At 40.5% G+C, this 18662-nt stretch overlaps 1 protein-coding gene across 1 annotated transcript; it reads right to left on the bottom strand.

Moving 5' to 3' along the window:
- Positions 1-8909: 8909 nt before the first annotated feature.
- On the bottom strand, positions 8910-9887 carry LOC111862081 (palmitoyltransferase ZDHHC2-like). The gene has a single exon (XM_033750540.1). It carries the CDS (start codon positions 9885-9887, stop codon positions 8910-8912), a length of 978 nt encoding a protein of 325 aa, XP_033606431.1.
- Positions 9888-18662: the final 8775 nt, after the last annotated feature.

Here is an 18662-nt window from a genome sequence, read left to right as displayed (position 1 = left end):
AGAAAGGAAGTATCAAAAGAAAGTCACAGAATTATTAATGGTGAACACAGACCTCAGCGTGCGATGTGTTGGCGGATGAGTCTCTCGGGATAATAAAGTTAATATGCCACAAGAGAACAAAATAACAAATTTTAGGCTGATTGCGACAAAACATTTTTTTAAAGAATGATTGAAATGTGAATAAAACTATGCTTGATAGCCGTGGATGTTACCAAAACAAAAATACTACTCCTGTTGATGTTTTCGTTTAGTAGCACAAAGAATTGCAAAATAAAAAAAAAGTACGCAATAATATAAGAAATAATTCTTCATTATGCTAAAGATGTTGTAAGCATCATGACAGGAAGTGATCATTTAATTAAGTTAATCCGCTCTCTTTTGCAAAATGACATAATTAGGCTGAGAATTCTAGATACGGAATGTGATATTTTATGTGAAGTATCAGACGAAGTCAATTGCTATCCAAGTTCAGTATACATGTATCCACTTCTGGCTGATCGCCTAGGAAAGAGTGAGAATGGCACAGGTTTGACTGAAAGCTTTCCCCCCCCCTTGCCACTACAGCCCCCGTGGGCCTAGGCCTACCTCCACGAACTCCGTTCATTTCGGTTTTTCTAGATCTTACACATAAGGTAGGACTCCTTGGGCGAGTGATCAGCTGGTCGAAAGGCCTCTACCTGTAGATAAACACAGAAAAACGCACACAGACACCCATGCCCTGAGTGGGATTCGAACCCACGATCTCGGCTTCCGAGCGAGCGAAGACAGTGCATGCCTGACTGAAAGCTTACTCTCAGAAATTAAAGTGCATCATTTGCTCAGTTTGAAAGCACTCTCAAAACATTTCCCAGATATATCGCACAAGCTTTTACCATTGGTTACATTTACTTTCATATTTTGTGTCAATGAAATACCAGAAATTGAACAAGAAAGATTTATAGAAATGAATATGTTAAGTGATCTCATTACTCTGGTTGAGGAACTAAATTTTTGGATGTATTCCTTTTTTCTCCTGTATTTGGTACATGTCCCGCCCACAAAATCCTTGTTTATTTCACACACTATGCTGTTCAGAGCACTAATTATGATGTTTATTATTATTAATTTAAATAATATTTATTTTGTTAGTTCTACATTTTTCTGGAAATATTATTTTACGCTTTAGATATCTTCAGAAAACTAATTTTGTCTCTTCTAATAGATAGACTATTGCAAACTTATAGCAGTCATACAAGCTTTTCGCCTCTCACTAATCAATGCAACTTAGGTTCCATTCCTCACACATCTGTCTGCCTGCGCGTTACACTGGGAGTTTTAAAATTGTTTATAGAGGTGTTACTTACGGATGTATATGGGCCAACTCCATTCGTTTTGCTCTGATAGCAGCGCCACTAACCGCAAACTGTGGTCGGCGGATTATCTCCGGCAAGACAAATTATCCGTGAGAAACAGAGCGAGCTCCATACATCAGAGCCGTCACTGCGTGGAGATTTAACCCAGCACCCCATGAAAAGAGAGCCCATTATGTCAGACTAAGTAACTTATTGCACAGAAATAAAACCATGTGTGGACTTCCTGCATCAAGTCTAGTGACTAGAGCAATTGAGACTTGAAACGTACGTGAAGGATAATTAAAAAGGGGTGGGGTGAAGTCCATGGGCACATAGGTATGTATGTATATATTGTATGTGCCTGTTTATGTGTGTATATACAGAGTTATGCGCTTTAAGGTTGTGCAGTACTCATTTAAATGTGCAAAAGAAATCCCAGTCAATATCTTATAATGTACCAGGGGACTATTAGATGGGGTATGGATTGGATGAATTGGATTTATAAACCACTTATACACAGAACTCGGAACTACAAGCAATTAAAGCGCTATCGCTGATCTACACACTGTACAGTTCACCGTTACACACGCACTGGCGTTCTCAGTGTTCAGTAGTCGTATCCTGGCAAAGGGTTTATGGTTTATCGCAGTGTCACTGTAACTGTACGTAAAGTCTTCAAATTACACTCTCAGTTGCTATCTCTTCTTAATCTTCTTCGACTGTCGATTCCTGAAACTTAATCAATTCAATTCCAAAGCTCGTATCCTGGCATGCTGGTATCTCGAAACAACTAACTCTTGGTTATCCTGGGATCCTCGTTATATAGACTCGAGGCGACCCCAAAAGAAAACACCTTTTCCTAACAATTCCTCTACTGTTATAAAAGTGTGTTTACCTTGCTGTTGCATAGAAACGGCAATTCTTCTACTGTTGCGTGCGTGTTCATTTTTGCTGGAATCTGTTTCCCGAGTCGCTGCCTAGCAATTAACGTCTACTATGGTTTTGCTATTCCTGCTTTCAGGCGTCATGTCACAAGATGTTCAGAAACAAATGTCTGTTGAGATATGGACAATGATCGTGTGATCTATAAAAAAATGATTTACGTGGTTCCCATGCATTTCAACACAGCTTTCAGCTCTTCGTCCGACAGAGGTGCACACCCTAACGAAAATTCCTGGGCTTTCTTGAATCTCCTGACAGGCCTTCTCTGCTAGTTGCTGTAAAACCTCTAAGTCATTGATTGGTGCTGAATGTACCAAAATTTTTCGCGTCCTTACAGTCAATAATCCAAAGGAGTAAGGTCATGGCACCGTGCAGGCCAGTTTATAGGGCCTCCGTGTGCCATCCTCTTTTCGCCGAAAGTCTGGTTCAGGTGCTGTCTGACAACGCAGAAAAAATGAGGTGGTGTCCCCTCACGCATGAACCACACGTGTTGTCATTGATGAAAAAACGCATGTTGCAAGAGCACTGGTAAACCATTCATCAGAAAACAGTGGTCAACTGCAACTGTTAGTTTGATAGGTAAGAAAATTGGCCATTAGAATTGATCGCATAAGGTGAACATCAAGACATTGTCTCACTAAAAACTGAGTACTATATCCACTTAACGCCTACAACATTTTCTTAACATCCTGTATAATTATATAATCATTGTCAAGTGTTAATGACTAGACAGGCGGCTTGGATTCATTACTGAATTTATTGAATGCGCAATGTTCATAAATACAAACAGTTATAGTAATTTCGGTGTTCTGCACAGTCTACAAATAATTACAGCATATTTCTAGATTCCCCAGTCCTCTATGTATGCCCTGTTCCTTGCTTGGAAGCGGTTTCTAACAATGGAGGTTCCTCTACTCCCGTACTCGACGGTCAAGTCTAACCACCAAATGCTGACTGACGGTCCAGGTTCCTGAGGCATCTTCAGACGGTTTCCATCAGCCGCTGGAAACTCGCTGAAGAGATGAGAATGAATTGCTACAATACATGACCAGTCGAAAACGCAATCTTTTCCTTATTCTCAGCATGTAGCGCCACATGTCAGTAACCTCTGAGCACGTTTAGAGTGGAAAACCATTTGGCTCCGGCGAGAGTGTTTAGAATGTCGTCGATCTTCGACAACGGCAGTCTTTCTTCGTGCGTCATTGAACTACCTGCAGTCCAAGCAGAGACGGATGACTTCCAGACGAAAACAACGGAAGTCCACCAGGTCTGATAGACTCTTCGATATCCTCACACCGTTGAATGTCTTTTTTAGCATCTTTCCCACTTCTGCCTGCTTAGTTCGAGGAAACGTCATCGGGGGCTGTCGAATCGGTCGGACTTCGCTAGCGTCAATACGGTAGTACACTCGGCTGGTCTGCCCGTACTCACTGACTCAAATCCTGAGGGCTGGGAAGCGAAAGGAGGGGGACTGAGTTCGAATTCCTCTTCCCGATGCTGCTGTATATCAAGTAGTGTGTCGAAGCTAAGGGATTATCCTACCAAAGTCAAGACTGGTCTCTGCGCTGTTCGCGGAGTTACGCGAGCCGAGCTGATCCTGGGCTCGAACTGCGAAACTCGAACCGTCTCCCAAACTTGTAAAAATTGGTAGAAACCATGTCATTTTAGTCTCTCCAAAGACTTCTTGGAAATTTCTGTATTTCCCTAAATTAAACCCATCTTTATCGTCACCACTGAGGAATATTGGTGATCTCAGTGCCTCTAATGTTGTCCTATTTTTGAGCAGAATACGACAGTGGAAGCCGAAAAGACATGAAACAGCAAGAGCAAATATGACTGCTATGAAGAACAGGGAAATAACGTGGAGGCAACTAATTCCTCTTCCACCACTATGAAAATATTCTATGAGAGGCAACATTGTTGTTAATACTATGAAGAGGTAGTACAGGAGACTGTATACCAGTAACAGAAGGAAGAATTTGTAATTGGTAAATGACACACATGTGTTGAGGAGTGCGCAATGATGGTCCATTTTGAGAACACATTCTCCACAAGAACTGCAATGATGTGCTCGGTCTGGTTTAAGATGTTCACATTTTTCACAGTAGCGGATTGATCCTGTCATTGTACGATTCGTTATGGGAAGATCCTCAGCAAATCTCTCCAAAATCTCTCTCTCAGACTCTGCAGTGTCAGATTCCTCTAACTTCTGCAATACCGCTCTGGGCAGTTTGAACTTCATAGGAACTCTGCCAGTTTCTGTGAAAATTGTTCGGCAGTACGCCCACATGAGAAACGCAAACAGGATGTGATATCCGATGAGGTATAACACTCTTTCTACATCGTCTGTTACAGTTCGGAAGCACAAATGATACACATATGCATAGTAGACCCATATTTTAAAAGCCAGAGTAATTATCACTGGAAGCCATTTCACAATTCTCACAATAGAAGCGCTTAGTTTCCTTGGTATTCTTCCTTTGTAANCGTCTGACGGTCAGTCAAAGGTCAAAGCCAAACAGTCGGCTGACACTTTATATAACTTGGCACGGATACCATAGAAAACAACGCTTCGAATTGTCCCTCTATTGTTGCTCTCGTAGCCGTTTCCTCGAAACGTGTTCACCCAGCCGTTGCCTAGCAATATGTCTCCTCTGTCTATCATATTCTCACTTTCAGACGTCATACCACAATATTGTCCACAATGAAGTGTTACGAAAATGGTAGTTACAACACTCCTCAAGAATTATAGTCTAATAGCAGGCCCATCTTAGTGAACAGCCCTTATGAAGCCTGTTTCGAAATAACTGCAGTTGACTATTTGTACAAGAGTGGGGGTAGCTACGGGCTTGAGAGCCGAGAAATCAGGATTTCATGTCCGTCTCAGAAGATATTCTTCTCTTTTCCTCAGCTTCCTGTCCAACTGGTACTTTGGATAAAGCATGTGACAGCTCACTTTCGCCTATGGCCGAGATTAATTAATAACGTGTGGAATTATAAGTCCACTTCCCCGTGTTTTCAAGGCGTGGGGCTTAATTAAACCCAGGACAATTGTATATTTCGAACTTTCTTAGTCGCGCGCATTCTATTCAATTTCTTTGTATGTTTATTTATTGAAGATAGTAACAGTAAGGCTGTGCCCCGGTCACAGTGGTCGCGCGATCTACGGCATGAACAGTCTTCGCCCTCTCGAACACTGGGATCGTGGGTTCCAATCCCACTCAATGCATGGATATATATGTGCGTTTATTCTGTGTGTAGTTAGCGGTCTCGCGAAGGGCTGATCCCCCGTCCAAGGAGTTCTACCGGCTGTGTATTAAGAAACTCAAGAAACGGCCAGGGTCCGAAGGGCTGAAGATCCATAGAGAGAGAGAGAGAGCCTATACAAGCTTCGATCAAGTATTAAATGGTTATCTTCTAAAGATTTGTAACAGTTGTTCAGTCACTGTACCATAATCACGCTGCGCAATATCACTGTTCAGAGATGTATTTGATATAAGTGACCGAGCAAATAGGCTCAGACAGTAGTGAGTCTGCCTTATATTTTGGAAGTCCCAGGTTTGAATCTCGTCTTTGACACTGGCTATCCGGGCTGAAGTTCTTCCTAGTTTTACTCGGTGAACCAGACAAATCCCGGGCCATACAACCTCCTTCCATAGGCTTTCCATTTCAGTATTTCCTTGTTAGCCTACTTTTCGTTACCATGTGACCCGGGCTACTGACAAGGTCGTTTCAGTATTTTCCCTAACCGCGTCTTCAAGTGAATAGTTGTCATTGCACGGATTGACAGGCTCTTACATATATATAGTGGCGATGATTTGGATCGAATCCATGATTCTCTGAATGCTAGGCTCCTAACCTAACCACTACGTCACTAGACCACCTGGACTTCATATAACAGTACTCAAAATAACGTCGGTTCAATTCCTGTAGTAATGTAGCCTAGTAAAGTAAAACATATAAAACAAACTCCGTCGCTTTAGTGCGCTAGCGAACTATACCAAAAGAGCGACCGCCGCTTGTCGGCGAAACTAGTTCCAACTTTAGCGGATAGAGGCTGTCGCGTGGTCAGCGCAACGAAACCTCACGGCCCGGAGCCACTATTTCATGGAAATAGCTCCTCAGTTATCCTCATGAGGCTGAGTGGAACCCATTCCAGACCCACTACTTCTCAGTACATTTGGTAGCACCGGGAAACGAAACCGGACCTCTGGATCTGTAGCCAGGAACTCTTGACCACTAGACCACAGAGGCGTATAGTAAAGGCAAAAGCCACTTCCCGTGGTTGTCACTGTCATTTAAACACACACACACTCTCAAGTACTTCCCAGTACTCTCCAAATACTGATTGGTTAGTCAGAGTCTAAGTCATATTGCAGAGCAGAGCAGAGCAGAAGCTTACTACCGGCAGTCAGCCGGTACAGTCACTCCTGGCATCTGGCCCCGCTAGGACCCATGGCCACATTTTGGTTTAACGTCTAGACCTTTGTTTTCTTCCTCTTCTTCGTTGGTCCTCCTAAATGATAAAACGAAGGGGTTGGTCTTTCTTTCTTAATCGGTGTTCACTTTCTACATTGCGACTGACGGAATCTCATTATAAAGTCTTCGCACCGACCACTATTGTTGGAAAGTGTTTTGCCGAGCGATCGCCTAGCAACAGTCATGGCGCCGACCGCACAGAAAACGCCGCACTCTCATTGTTGCCATGCGTGTATTCGGTCGAGAGGTGTTTTGCGGTCAGTTACTTAGCAACGCTGTGTCCATCCACGTTACAATATGTTACGTAATTTTAAAGAGAACTCGAATGAACTGAAAATTTAACTCCGCAAGATACGTTACGTATGAGTGGACTATGAAAACGCAGAGTGCTAAAAATGTTCAAAGAGCTGTAACAATAGTTCTCGGATTTTGTCTCGCTTAGCGGCTATGAAAAGAAATATAGACTAGTTGAAACAGTAGACGCAACAATAAGGAGGAATACAGTGATCATAGCTGTGAAGACCGCTTGCATAACTATTAATAAACGCATGAAAAGAGAGGTATTGTTTCGTAAGACCTTTAAACGCAATACACGCATATCACAACAGAACAAGACATCCGTCCCGTCTGCACCACTAAAATAAATTGCACAACAAACATTTCATATGCAATGAAATCTGGATTTCAGTTTCGTTTCCACACGCTTTCGTTTGTAATCTTCGTTCACGCTCGATTATTCAAGAGAATAGTAAAGTTATTCTGAAAATATATTCACGAATCATCTGAATGCTCCCCGGAACCCAGACTTGAGTCACCACCAGCAGGTTGAGAACCTTTATTCTGATGTGACCAATTAGATAAGTATTGTACACGCTTGTCTTGTTTTACATTCATTCATTACATTTTTCATAAATACGATATATAAATGTATATAAGGTATGCCATCTACACAACAATATTCTGTATTTAAGAAACAAAGAAGACACTACTGTATCAACATTTGCTTTTATTTTGTTTTTACAAATGCAATATATTTCTACCATTATACAGGGTCATTATCAGGTGTACAATGCTCCAGTATGAGCTGATGAATTGCAATTAATTATCATCTAATTAAAATTAATGAAATGCATAGATACATATATTAATTTTTGGTCCAAATTTTTAAAACTGAAAATTCTTAAATAATAAAAATTTTAAAATATAGATATAAAGATTAAAATTAAAACTAAAGATTAAGACATGGAAGTTAAAATGCTGTTGTTTGTGGTAAGACTCTGCAACCGCTACGTGTTGGCCTGGTTTTTATACCGGTAGAAGCGACTGTAGGGTGGGGCTCCCGCGTATCGGAACCTTCTTACATGGGATAGGTCATGCAGTCATGACCTTACTGATGTCTTACGGAGCTATACTCATTATTCAATATATGTATATTACGTACATTAGGTTGTTCTTATGAATGGTGTGTACGGGCTGCTCCTTGCTTTGGTCCCTACAAACGCTACAAGTAGCTTGGAAGCGGCTTCTAACAGCGGAGGTTCCTCTACTCCCGTACTCGACGGACACGTCTAACCACCAACTGCTGACTGACGGTCCAGGCTCCTGAGGCCCCTTAAGACGGTTTCCATCAGCCGCTGGAAACTCGCTGAAGAGATGAGAATGAATTGCTACAATACATGACCAGTCGAAAACGCAATCTTTTCCTTATTCTCAGCATGTAGCGCCACATGTCAGTAACCTCTGAGCACGTTTAGAGTGGAAAACCATTTGGCTCCGGCGAGAGTGTTTAGAATGTCGTCGATCTTCGACAACGGCAGTCTTTCTTCGTGACGTCATTGAACTACCTGCAGTCCAAGCAGAGACGGATGACTTCCAGACGAAAACAACGGAAGTTCACCAGGTCTGATAGACTCTTCGATATCCTCACACCGTTGAATGTCTTTTTAGCATCTTTCCCACTTCTGCCTGCTTAGTTCGAGGAAACTTCTTCGGGGGCTGTTGAATCGGTCGGACTTCGCTAGCGTCAATACGGTAGTACACTCGGCTGGTCTGCCCGTACTCACTGAATCAAATCCTGAGGGTTGGGAAGCGAAAGGAGGGGGACTGAGTTCGAATTCCTCTTCCCGATGCTGCTGTATATCAAGTAGTGTGTCGAAGCTAAGGGATTATCCTACCAAAGTCAAGACTGGTCTCTGCGCTGTTCGCGGAGTTACGCGAGCCGAGCTGATCCTGGGCTCGAACTGCGAAACTCGAACCGTCTCCCAAACTTGTAAAAATTGGTAGAAACCATGTCATTTTAGTCTCTCCAAAGACTTCTTGGAAATTTCTGTATTTCCCTAAATTAAACCCATCTTTATCGTCACCACTGAGGAATATTGGTGATCTCAGTGCCTCTAATGTTGTCCTATTTTTGAGCATAAGATGATAGTGGAAGCGGAACGGACAAACAAAAATAAGTGCAAATATGACTGCAAAGAAGAACAAGGAAATACTCGTAATGTGGAAGCAATTCATTCCTCTTCCACCACTATGAAAACATTCTATGAGAGGCAACATTGTTGTTAATACTATGAAGAGGTAGTACAGGAGACTGTATACCAGTAACAGAAGGAAGAATTTGTAATTGGTAAATGACACACATGTGTTGAGGAGTGCGCAATGATGGTCCATTTTGAGAACACATTCTCCACAAGAACTGCAATGATGTGCTCGGTCTGGTTTAAGATGTTCACATTTTTCACAGTAGCGGATTGATCCTGTCATTGTACGATTCGTTATGGGAAGATCCTCAGCAAATCTCTCCAAAATCTCTCTCTCAGACTCTGCAGTGTCAGATTCCTCTAACTTCTGCAATACCGCTCTGGGCAGTTTGAACTTCATAGGAACTCTGCCAGTTTCTGTGAAAATTGTTCGGCAGTACGCCCACATGAGAAACGCAAACAGGATGTGATATCCGATGAGGTATAACACTCTTTCTACATCGTCTGTTACAATTTGGAAGCACAAATGATACACATATGCATAGTAGGACCATATTATAAGAGCCACAGTAAATATCACTGGAAGCCATTTGACGATGCTGATACAAAAAGCGTGTAGTTTCCTTGGTATTTTTCCTTTATAACCCGAACCCATTTATGCCGATTCAGGTCAAAGGCAAAGTCAGTCATATTGCGACTGACGGTCAGTCAAAAGTCAAAGCCAAACAGTCGGCTGACTCTTTATATAACTTCGGCACGGACATAATAGAAAACAACGCTTCGAATTGTCCCTCTATTGTTGCTCTCGTATCCGTTTCCTCGAAACGTGTTCACCCAGCCGTTGCCTAGCAATATGTTTCTCCTGTCTATCATATTCTCACTTTTAGACGTCATACCACAATATTGTCCACAACGAAAATGATAGTTAAAACATTCCTCAAGAATTATAGTCTAATAGCAGGCCCATCTTAGTGAACCGCCCTTATGAAGCCTGTTTCGAAATAACTGCAGTTGACTATTTGTACAAGAGTGGGGATAGCTACGGGCTTGAGAGCCGAGAAATCAGGATTTCATGTCCGTCTCAGAAGATATTCTTCTCTTCTCCCCAGCTTCCTGTCCAACTGGTACTTGGGGTAAAGCATCTGACCACTCACTTTCGCCTATGGCCGAGATTAATTAATAACGCGTGGAATTACTATAAGCCCACTTCGCCGTGTTTTCAAGGCGTGGGGCTTAATTAAGCCCAGAACAATTTTATATTTCGAACTTTCTTAGTCGCGCGAATTCTATTCAGTTTCTTTGTATGTTTATTTATTGAAGGTAGTAACAGTAAGGCTGTGCCCCGGTCACAGTGGTCGCGCGATCTACGGCATGAACCGTCTTCGCCCTCTCGAACCCCAGTCAATGCATGGATATATACGTGCGTTTATTCTGCGTGTAGGTAGCAGTCTCACGAAGGGCTGATCCCCCGTCCAAGGAGTTCTACCCGCTGTGTATTGATTAAGAAACTCAAGAAACGGCCAGGGTCCGAAGGGCTGAAGATCCATAGACAGAGAGAGAGCCTATACAAGCTTCGATCAAGACTACTATAAATGATTCATTCGTTTTTAAAACGCTATATTTTCCAAAGTATTATACATAAAAATATGCTTGATGTATAAAAAGAACCGTAAACTCACCAAGTTTACTACATGCACCACTTAGCAGCACGATTTCAGTGCCTTTACAAAATGGAGACAAAGCAAAGAAAAGCGTTTTTGTTTGTTGGAATATGCGAGATGTTCGTCTGTTATGGCAGTGCAATGCGCATTCAAAAGAGTACGCAAAAGAACCGCCATGTAAACAAAACATTTTGCTGTGGTATCGGCAATTTAAGGACAAGATGGATTGGGCGTGTTGGTGAGGATGACGTAGCTCTGTTCACTTGGCCCCCCAGATCACCTGATCTAACGCCCTGTGACTTCTTCCTTTGGGGGTACAGTAAGAATCGTGTTTACGTACCCCCACTGCCAAAAACACTAGTAGAGCTGAGGGAACGCATCGATGCTGCAGTGATGACCATTGTCAGGATGATGCTACAAAATGTGTGGAATGAGCTCGACTATTCCTGGATGTGTGTCGTGTGACCCAAGGGGCACAAATAGAACATTTGTAGAGTTTGCAGAAAACTCGGTGAGTTTACGGTTCGTTTTATATGTCATTCACATTTGTACGTATAATGCTTTGGAAAATATAGCGTTTTGAGAACGAANCACTAGTAGAGCTGAGGGAACGCATCGATGCTGCAGTGATGACCATTGTCAGGATGATGATGCTACAAAATGTGTGGAATGAGCTCGACTATTCCTGGATGTGTGTCGTGTGACCCAAGGGGCACAAATAGAACATTTGTAGAGTGTGCAGAAAACTCGGTGAGTTTACGGTTCGTTTTATATGTCATTCACATTTGTACGTATAATGCTTTGGAAAATATAGCGTTTTGAGAACGAATGAATCATTTATACTAACCCTGTATTAAATGATTATCTTCTAAAGATTTGTAACAGTTGTTCAGTCACTGTACCATAATCACGCTGCGCAATATCACTGTTCAGAGGTGTATTTGATATAAGTGACCGAGCAAATAGGCTCAAACAGTAGTGAGTCTGGCTTATATTTTGGAAGTCCCAGGTTTGAATCTCGTCTTTGATACTGGCTATCCTNTATTCCGGGATGTGTGTCGTGTGACCCAAGGGGCACAAATAGAACATTTGTAGAGTGTGCAGAAAACTTGGTGAGTTTACGGTTCGTTTTATATGTCAATCATATTTGTACGTATAATGCTTTGGAAAATATAGCGTTTTGAGAACGAATGAATCATTTATACTAACCCTGTATTAAATGATTATCTTCTAAAGATTTGTAACAGTTGTTCAGTCACTGTACCATAATCACGCTGCGCAATATCACTGTTCAGAGGTGTATTTGATATAAGTGACCGAGCAAATAGGCTCAAACAGTAGTGAGTCTGGCTTATATTTTGGAAGTCCCAGGTTTGAATCTCGTCTTTGATACTGGCTATCCTGGCTGAAGTTCTTCCTAGTTTTACTCGGTGAACCAGACAAATCCCGGGACATACCGCTTCCTCCCACAGGCTTTCCATTTCAGTATTTCCTTGTTAGCCATTTTTCGTTACCATGTGATCCGGGCTACTGACAAGGTCGATTCAGAATTTTCTCTAACCGCGTCTTCAAGTGAATAGTTGTCATTGTACGCATTGACAGGCTCTTATATGTATATAGTGGCGATGATTTGGGTCGAATCCATGATTCTTTGAATGCTAGGCTCCTAACCTAACCACTACGTCACTAGACCAAGTGTCTTAAAGATCGGTTCAGGCATCCAAAACTTGTAGTGGGGATACACAATCATACAGGTGGATCTCAGACCCTTGCTTTTATTTTCTTAATGAGGAAGATAACGTAATCCCTGTGCTTAATTAATTGCGCACAACGCCACGAAAATAGTATAAAATTTAAATTAACAAGTAATCAGCCAGAAAATGAAAAACAATCCCCTGAAGATGACTACACATCCAACTTCCGAATCGTCATATATATCAAATACGCCTAGAACAGTAAATAAAGTAAAACGTATTATTAGTACAACGTTTACTAATTTTAGACTAAATGATCATTTTGCCGGAGATTAAAAGATTAAAGACAGGCGACACTAGAAGCCATTAAAAATTCGACTATTTTTAATAATATATTCTTCAATATAACGAATTTGAGTACAGTAGATGATGCTTCAAGGTAGAGAGAAAATCGAATAATGCATAAACGTTTTCACGATAGGCTGCTGAATAAATAAAATTTCCAGAGGAAATTAATTAATATCTGTATTGAGTTTCATTTTCACAGCACACTGACCCAGAAACAAAACCATCGTTGTTTATGAAGCTCTGCGCTCTACCGATTCTGCGATACCGCGATAACATCTGTTTCTGAACATGCATGAATATACAAAACAAACAAGTAAAATTAGCCGCTATATAAAATACAAGTAACTTATCAATTCTCTGATAACGAAATCTAAATCTAGCCAGCTGGATCCAATCTTAATTATCAAACGATAGTTCCTTAACATATTATAACGTGGATGGCCAGAGCGTTTCGGGCAACGACCTGTAAACAAACTTCAGTCGTTTCAGTGCATTCAACAATAGGATGAATGTTTATAGTTCGTTGCTAGGCAACAGTCAGCGTGCCAATGGGTTGGCAATATGGCTATCACGTGACTGGCTTTCTACGGACACCGTGCCGAGGCCGTTGCCATGCAATCGTTTCAACAATATAGGCTGTTTTCTGTGCGCGGTCGGTGCGGAAGCTATATAACGACAGTTAGAGACATAACAGATTTCAGTATTTCAGAGTATTTCAGAATGTTTAAGTGTTTAAGTAACAGTGAGAGAGTTTTAAGTTACAGCCACGGGGAGTTCGCCGTGTGTGATTAAAATACTGTATTCATGAGAAGTGATTTAAAGCGCTGATTTCTGTGTTGAGATACGTTACCTGGTTAGGGCTAGTATGTGCGAGCAACAGTGAATTATGAAGTGTGTAAATCAGCGATAGCGCTGTAATTTAAGTGTAATTGGGAGAGACTGTAACCAAGGTGCTAATAAATCTAATTATCTGAACTATAACCCGTCCTTTTTGTCGCATGTACCATCCTAGATCTCGCGAGAATATATTCACAAACTTATCTCTTAAACCGTGTGAAATGTGGAAGAGTACTCAAATATTCATTTTTACCTTATTGTATTATATTAAATATGGCAAACTGACTAACTGGAAACAAGTATCAAGTGCATTAAAAGTATGTAAACCTACTCAAGAAATACCATAAGAAATGGCAAGTGTTGAAACGAAATTAGAACCCTTAAATTTAACCATGTTTTAAAAAGTTGGAATTGCTAATCATAAGGTGGTCCTAAAAACATATTAACCAAAGCCCTTTGCAAACCACAAGTTGCTAAATAGTGGGAAACAAATTTGTTTTCTTGCCTGTTTGAATATGAAAGAAATATAATGGAAGTTGTGCAATTTGTAACACAAATCAAGGCATGCCTCAAAAGAAGTCATACAATAAAAAGAAAAGTAGCTTCTAAGTTACGAGTATACGTCTAGTATAAATAATAAAGAACATAAGTATTTATATCATCACATGATTAAGCGACGATAGACGGCTTCTGGATTAGTTACTGGCTTTATCGAACACTTTAACACATCACTCGTGACTACGCTTTACAATTCTCTATCACGCACAGACTACAGTTCTCAGTCAGGGTCTCGACTAGGCACTGCCTGGTTCCTGCCTTCTAACAATGGCTATTCCTCACACCCTTATGACTCACGAACTGCATTCACTAGCCTCAGCCTCAAAACTCTCCCATCAGTCAGTCAAAATCAAGTCACGTTACACACGGACGGTCAGCCATCCAGTCTTGGTGTCAAGCCCCATTTTGGGCCCAACATCAGATTTTTGTTAGTCGGGCAGTTCATGTAGGGCACCCTCTCTGATCCATAACTAGGCACCTGTATACATGCAACAATAGGACACATGTTTATAGCTCGTTACCTAGTAACTGAAACACTTTGCCTATTGTTGGTCAAGAATTTGCCTTCGCTGGAATGTGTTTACCTAGCTGTTCCCTGGTAACAGATATACATGTTACATTGTTTTGACCTTTTCCTTATTTTCTTCAGGAGAATGCCTTGAAGTAGGTCACACCCATCTCATTTCAAGTCTTTATTCTTCCACCCTTTATGACCACCAACCCACGTCATTCAATTCAGGGCACCCTCTGCAGTGCAAAGAGAGCTATAAAAATGGGACTGACGAAGGAACCACTTTTCTGTTTACTTATTCAAATACCATTTCCAAACTTCCGTTAATAATATCTATAGCATTTGCATGCTTTCACAGATTAAAAAAAACAATTTACAAAATAATTCACATAAACATGAAATAACAGCATTAATATGAATCATGTGAAAGACCTACTTAATTCAAATCTAGTGAGATATTTACCCAAATGCAAATAACGGAAATCAGTATACCTGTAAGAAATGCTGCTGACACATATGTTTGCATCTCTTCAACAACATTCAGATTAACTGGTCTGTTTCCTTCATAAATTTGTGATGAAATTCATGACAGTGAAGAATACTGCGTCACTCCATTTTCAAATTCCAGTCCTCATTTTTCTGAAACAATATGATGTCACGCAGTCTGAGCTGTAACACTAACGCACTTCAACATACGGCTCTTAAAACTGTATGGTAACAGGCCTCATAAAATGTACACCTTCTGTTGAGACAAATCTGACGTAATAAATAACTAGAAGAACTATAGGCATGAAGAGATAGTTAGTATAAAGGACTATGGATATGGCTACTAACTCCATATTAAATAGTCCTCTGTGGTGCTGTGAAACACCAAGATGGAGACGATATGAATTGTTATCTTTTTTCTTCTGAGATGAAGCTTCTACTTCGCTCCAACTACAGATCTAATACATTCATAGATGGATTTCAGTTACTCACGTCATTTTCCACATTAATATCTATGTGATGTTCCTTTTTTTTAAATTAAAGGAAATGGTTTCATACCGTTTATTATAATACCATCCTAAGCTTATTCTAAACCCAATATTCGTGGTATTTACAAAATGTAAGATAGTCTTATCCTAAGATCAAAGGTGTTTTCTAAGAAAAATTACTTGATTGAATATGTTAGCGAACCACATTAATTCTCTCATGGCTGTGTGAATTGATCTTTAGTTTGATGTAATGTAGTCTATGTAGATAGGTAGGTAGGTACCAATGTTTCAAAAAGACATACTGCCTCCATCTTCAGGGTAGACTTCTACTCTACCCATCCACCAAGCTACACAGCATCATAATCCAGAAGCTCACAATATGAGTCTTCATTGCTGTGAAAACCTCAAACCTCATATAAAAATATCTACTGTTTTTCAAAGCACTAGGAATGCAATTCATGTTTCAAGATTCTGCCTTTAGGAATGTGGTAGGTGTGTATTTCTGAAGGCACTCACATTGACAATTTAGTAGTACATGTACAGTGTTTCCTGAAGGGCCAAATTACCTGACTCTCTTGCTATTGGCCTGTTAGATGGAACACTGACCATCCAATAAAAGAAAGCCTACACTCACAGCTAATTGTTGTGTATTATAAATACGGAAGTGCATTTCTTAAAGTAAATAAATTGCTTAGAGAATTCTGCTATTGCAGCAAGTGCTCAAAACTTTTCTCTGCTGCTCTTTAAAGAACCCAAGACTATTTGATGACAGTAGGAAATCAATTACCTCGATATGCGTAACTGTTCCCTAAATGCTGTGCTTGAGCTCATCCATTATGTGAGGATTATTTGAACACATTTAATTTGTAGTTCAGCCGCTCACAGGTTTTCACATGCTAATTGATAGAAGGACAGACATGGTGAAGCATTTTTGCAACTTTTCATTAAAATCACACATAGACAATCAGGTGGATACTTAGCTTTAGGTTCTACTCAAAACAGTTGCAAGGCTGATGAACTCAATCATCAGATTGAGTTAAGAATAGTGTTTAGATGGAGACAAAAATAGAAAAGAAATAGGTGTGAGATAAAGAGTTTCAAGAAGCTGATAATTAGAGCAAGGGCACATCAAAGAAACTGGCAACTGCAACTTCCAAGAAATGTCATCAATTTCAAGCAGAACTGGTTTCCAGATCAGCAGGTGCATACTGAGGAAACTTATGTTTGCTTATTTGCACATATCATCTCAAGTGAGTGTGTTCATATGACTTATTACATGATCGAATTTTTTAATATCATGCACTTCTCTTCTGCAGTGTCAGATAATAATACTGATCCTGTCGTAATACGATGGTTGAGATAAGAAGACATGACAGGGGAAAATAAAACACTGGGTGCATCAGTTCTGTGACAATTTAAACTCAGGTTCTTATATTGTTTTGAAATAACTTAACCAGGACCCACACTCCTTCATCTCATGAGAAATTCCTTCCCAAGCCAAATCTATATTGTCCTGCCTAGCATTGTCTGGGTGACATTTGTCAAAATCACAAAATAAGCAGCTTCATCAATCTTTCATGCCATCTTAAGAAACACATGAATCAAAGAAGCATGTTAGAACAGCTGCAACTAGAAAACTATACTGCAACGCAACTGTGAGAAGACTGGCTTGCTTAGTTGCCTGGAAGTTGAGTTTCTTAGTCTTCTTCAAGTTGGGTTGCAAACATGTTGCCGTTTCTTCAGTTTTCAGTGCTCAGTTCAAATCCACGTGTTCAACTCAGTCTGATAATATTTCTTGGAAACTGTGGTTGCGTTGCAATTTCCAGTTTACTTGGTGTGCTCTCGCCCTTATAGTGTAAATGGACTTGGGAAAACTATGAGAAACCAATTCAAGAAAACAAGTGGCCTAAGAAAAATCAAATCTTGGCCCTTCTGATGCATAAAAAGTATGTACAGGAGGCCCCATTATCTGGGGTTAACTGGGCCTGGAAAAACACCTCTTAAAATGAATCCCCTTTAAGGAGAAAATTTCCACCCAATAGAAATAATATGATGGGTTAATGATCGGGATATTAGAGGGTGCCACAGGTCAATGTGCAAGTGGAGAAGGTAGCATGTTGTCCATGTTATGTTTAACAAGGAACTGTTTCCCTGAAACCCATTTTTAACTGAAGATGATACTGTTTTAAAATAACATAACATAACAAGAAGAGTTACTTGGTCCTTTCAAGGCTTGAAACCAGGAGCAGATTTTCCTTTCTTGGAAATGTAGGCCCAAGGTGCTTCCAGTAAAGGCCTGTCCCATCTGTGTTAAAAACCTACTTAGAACAATACCTGGTTTCTCTGATAATTTTCAAAATAGTATGAATTGTCATTTCAGTAATTGGAGTACATGTAAAATTCCTATCACATGCTTGTCTCTTTGCTCATTATAAATTTCTAATTTCACATCAAAATTATAATTTGTATCTTTTCTTTTACAGGCAGCACTGCTACAACTACATTCTTCACTCGTGGCTGCTACAGAGGCAATACATTTTCAATGGAGTCACCAAGAAAATAACAGAAAACCCCAGATACACTGAGCACGGTCTGAATGCATGGTAGGAGATGCGCGCGTGTGCACGTATGTGAATGAGAAAATGCAACAAAATAGNGATAAATTTCTACTTTCACATCAAAATTATAATTTGTATCTTTTCTCTTACAGGCAGCACTGCTACAACTACACTCCTCACTCGTGGCTGCTACAGAGGCAATACATTTTCAACGGAGTCACCAAGAAAATAACAGAAAACCCCAGATACACTGACAACTGTCTGAATGCATGGTAGGAGATGAGCGCAT

Source organism: Cryptotermes secundus, unplaced genomic scaffold, assembly GCF_002891405.2.
Source record: "Cryptotermes secundus unplaced genomic scaffold, Csec_1.0 scaffold400, whole genome shotgun sequence".
Classification (NCBI taxonomy): Eukaryota; Metazoa; Arthropoda; class Insecta; order Blattodea; family Kalotermitidae; genus Cryptotermes; species Cryptotermes secundus.
This window is presented reverse-complemented; position numbering and strand designations above follow the sequence as displayed.

Bases quoted from the DNA above. Each gene is read 5' to 3' on its own strand.
- LOC111862081 (XM_033750540.1), bottom strand. From the start codon at position 9,887: ATGGGTTCGGGTTATAAAGGAAAAATACCAAGGAAACTACACGCTTTT.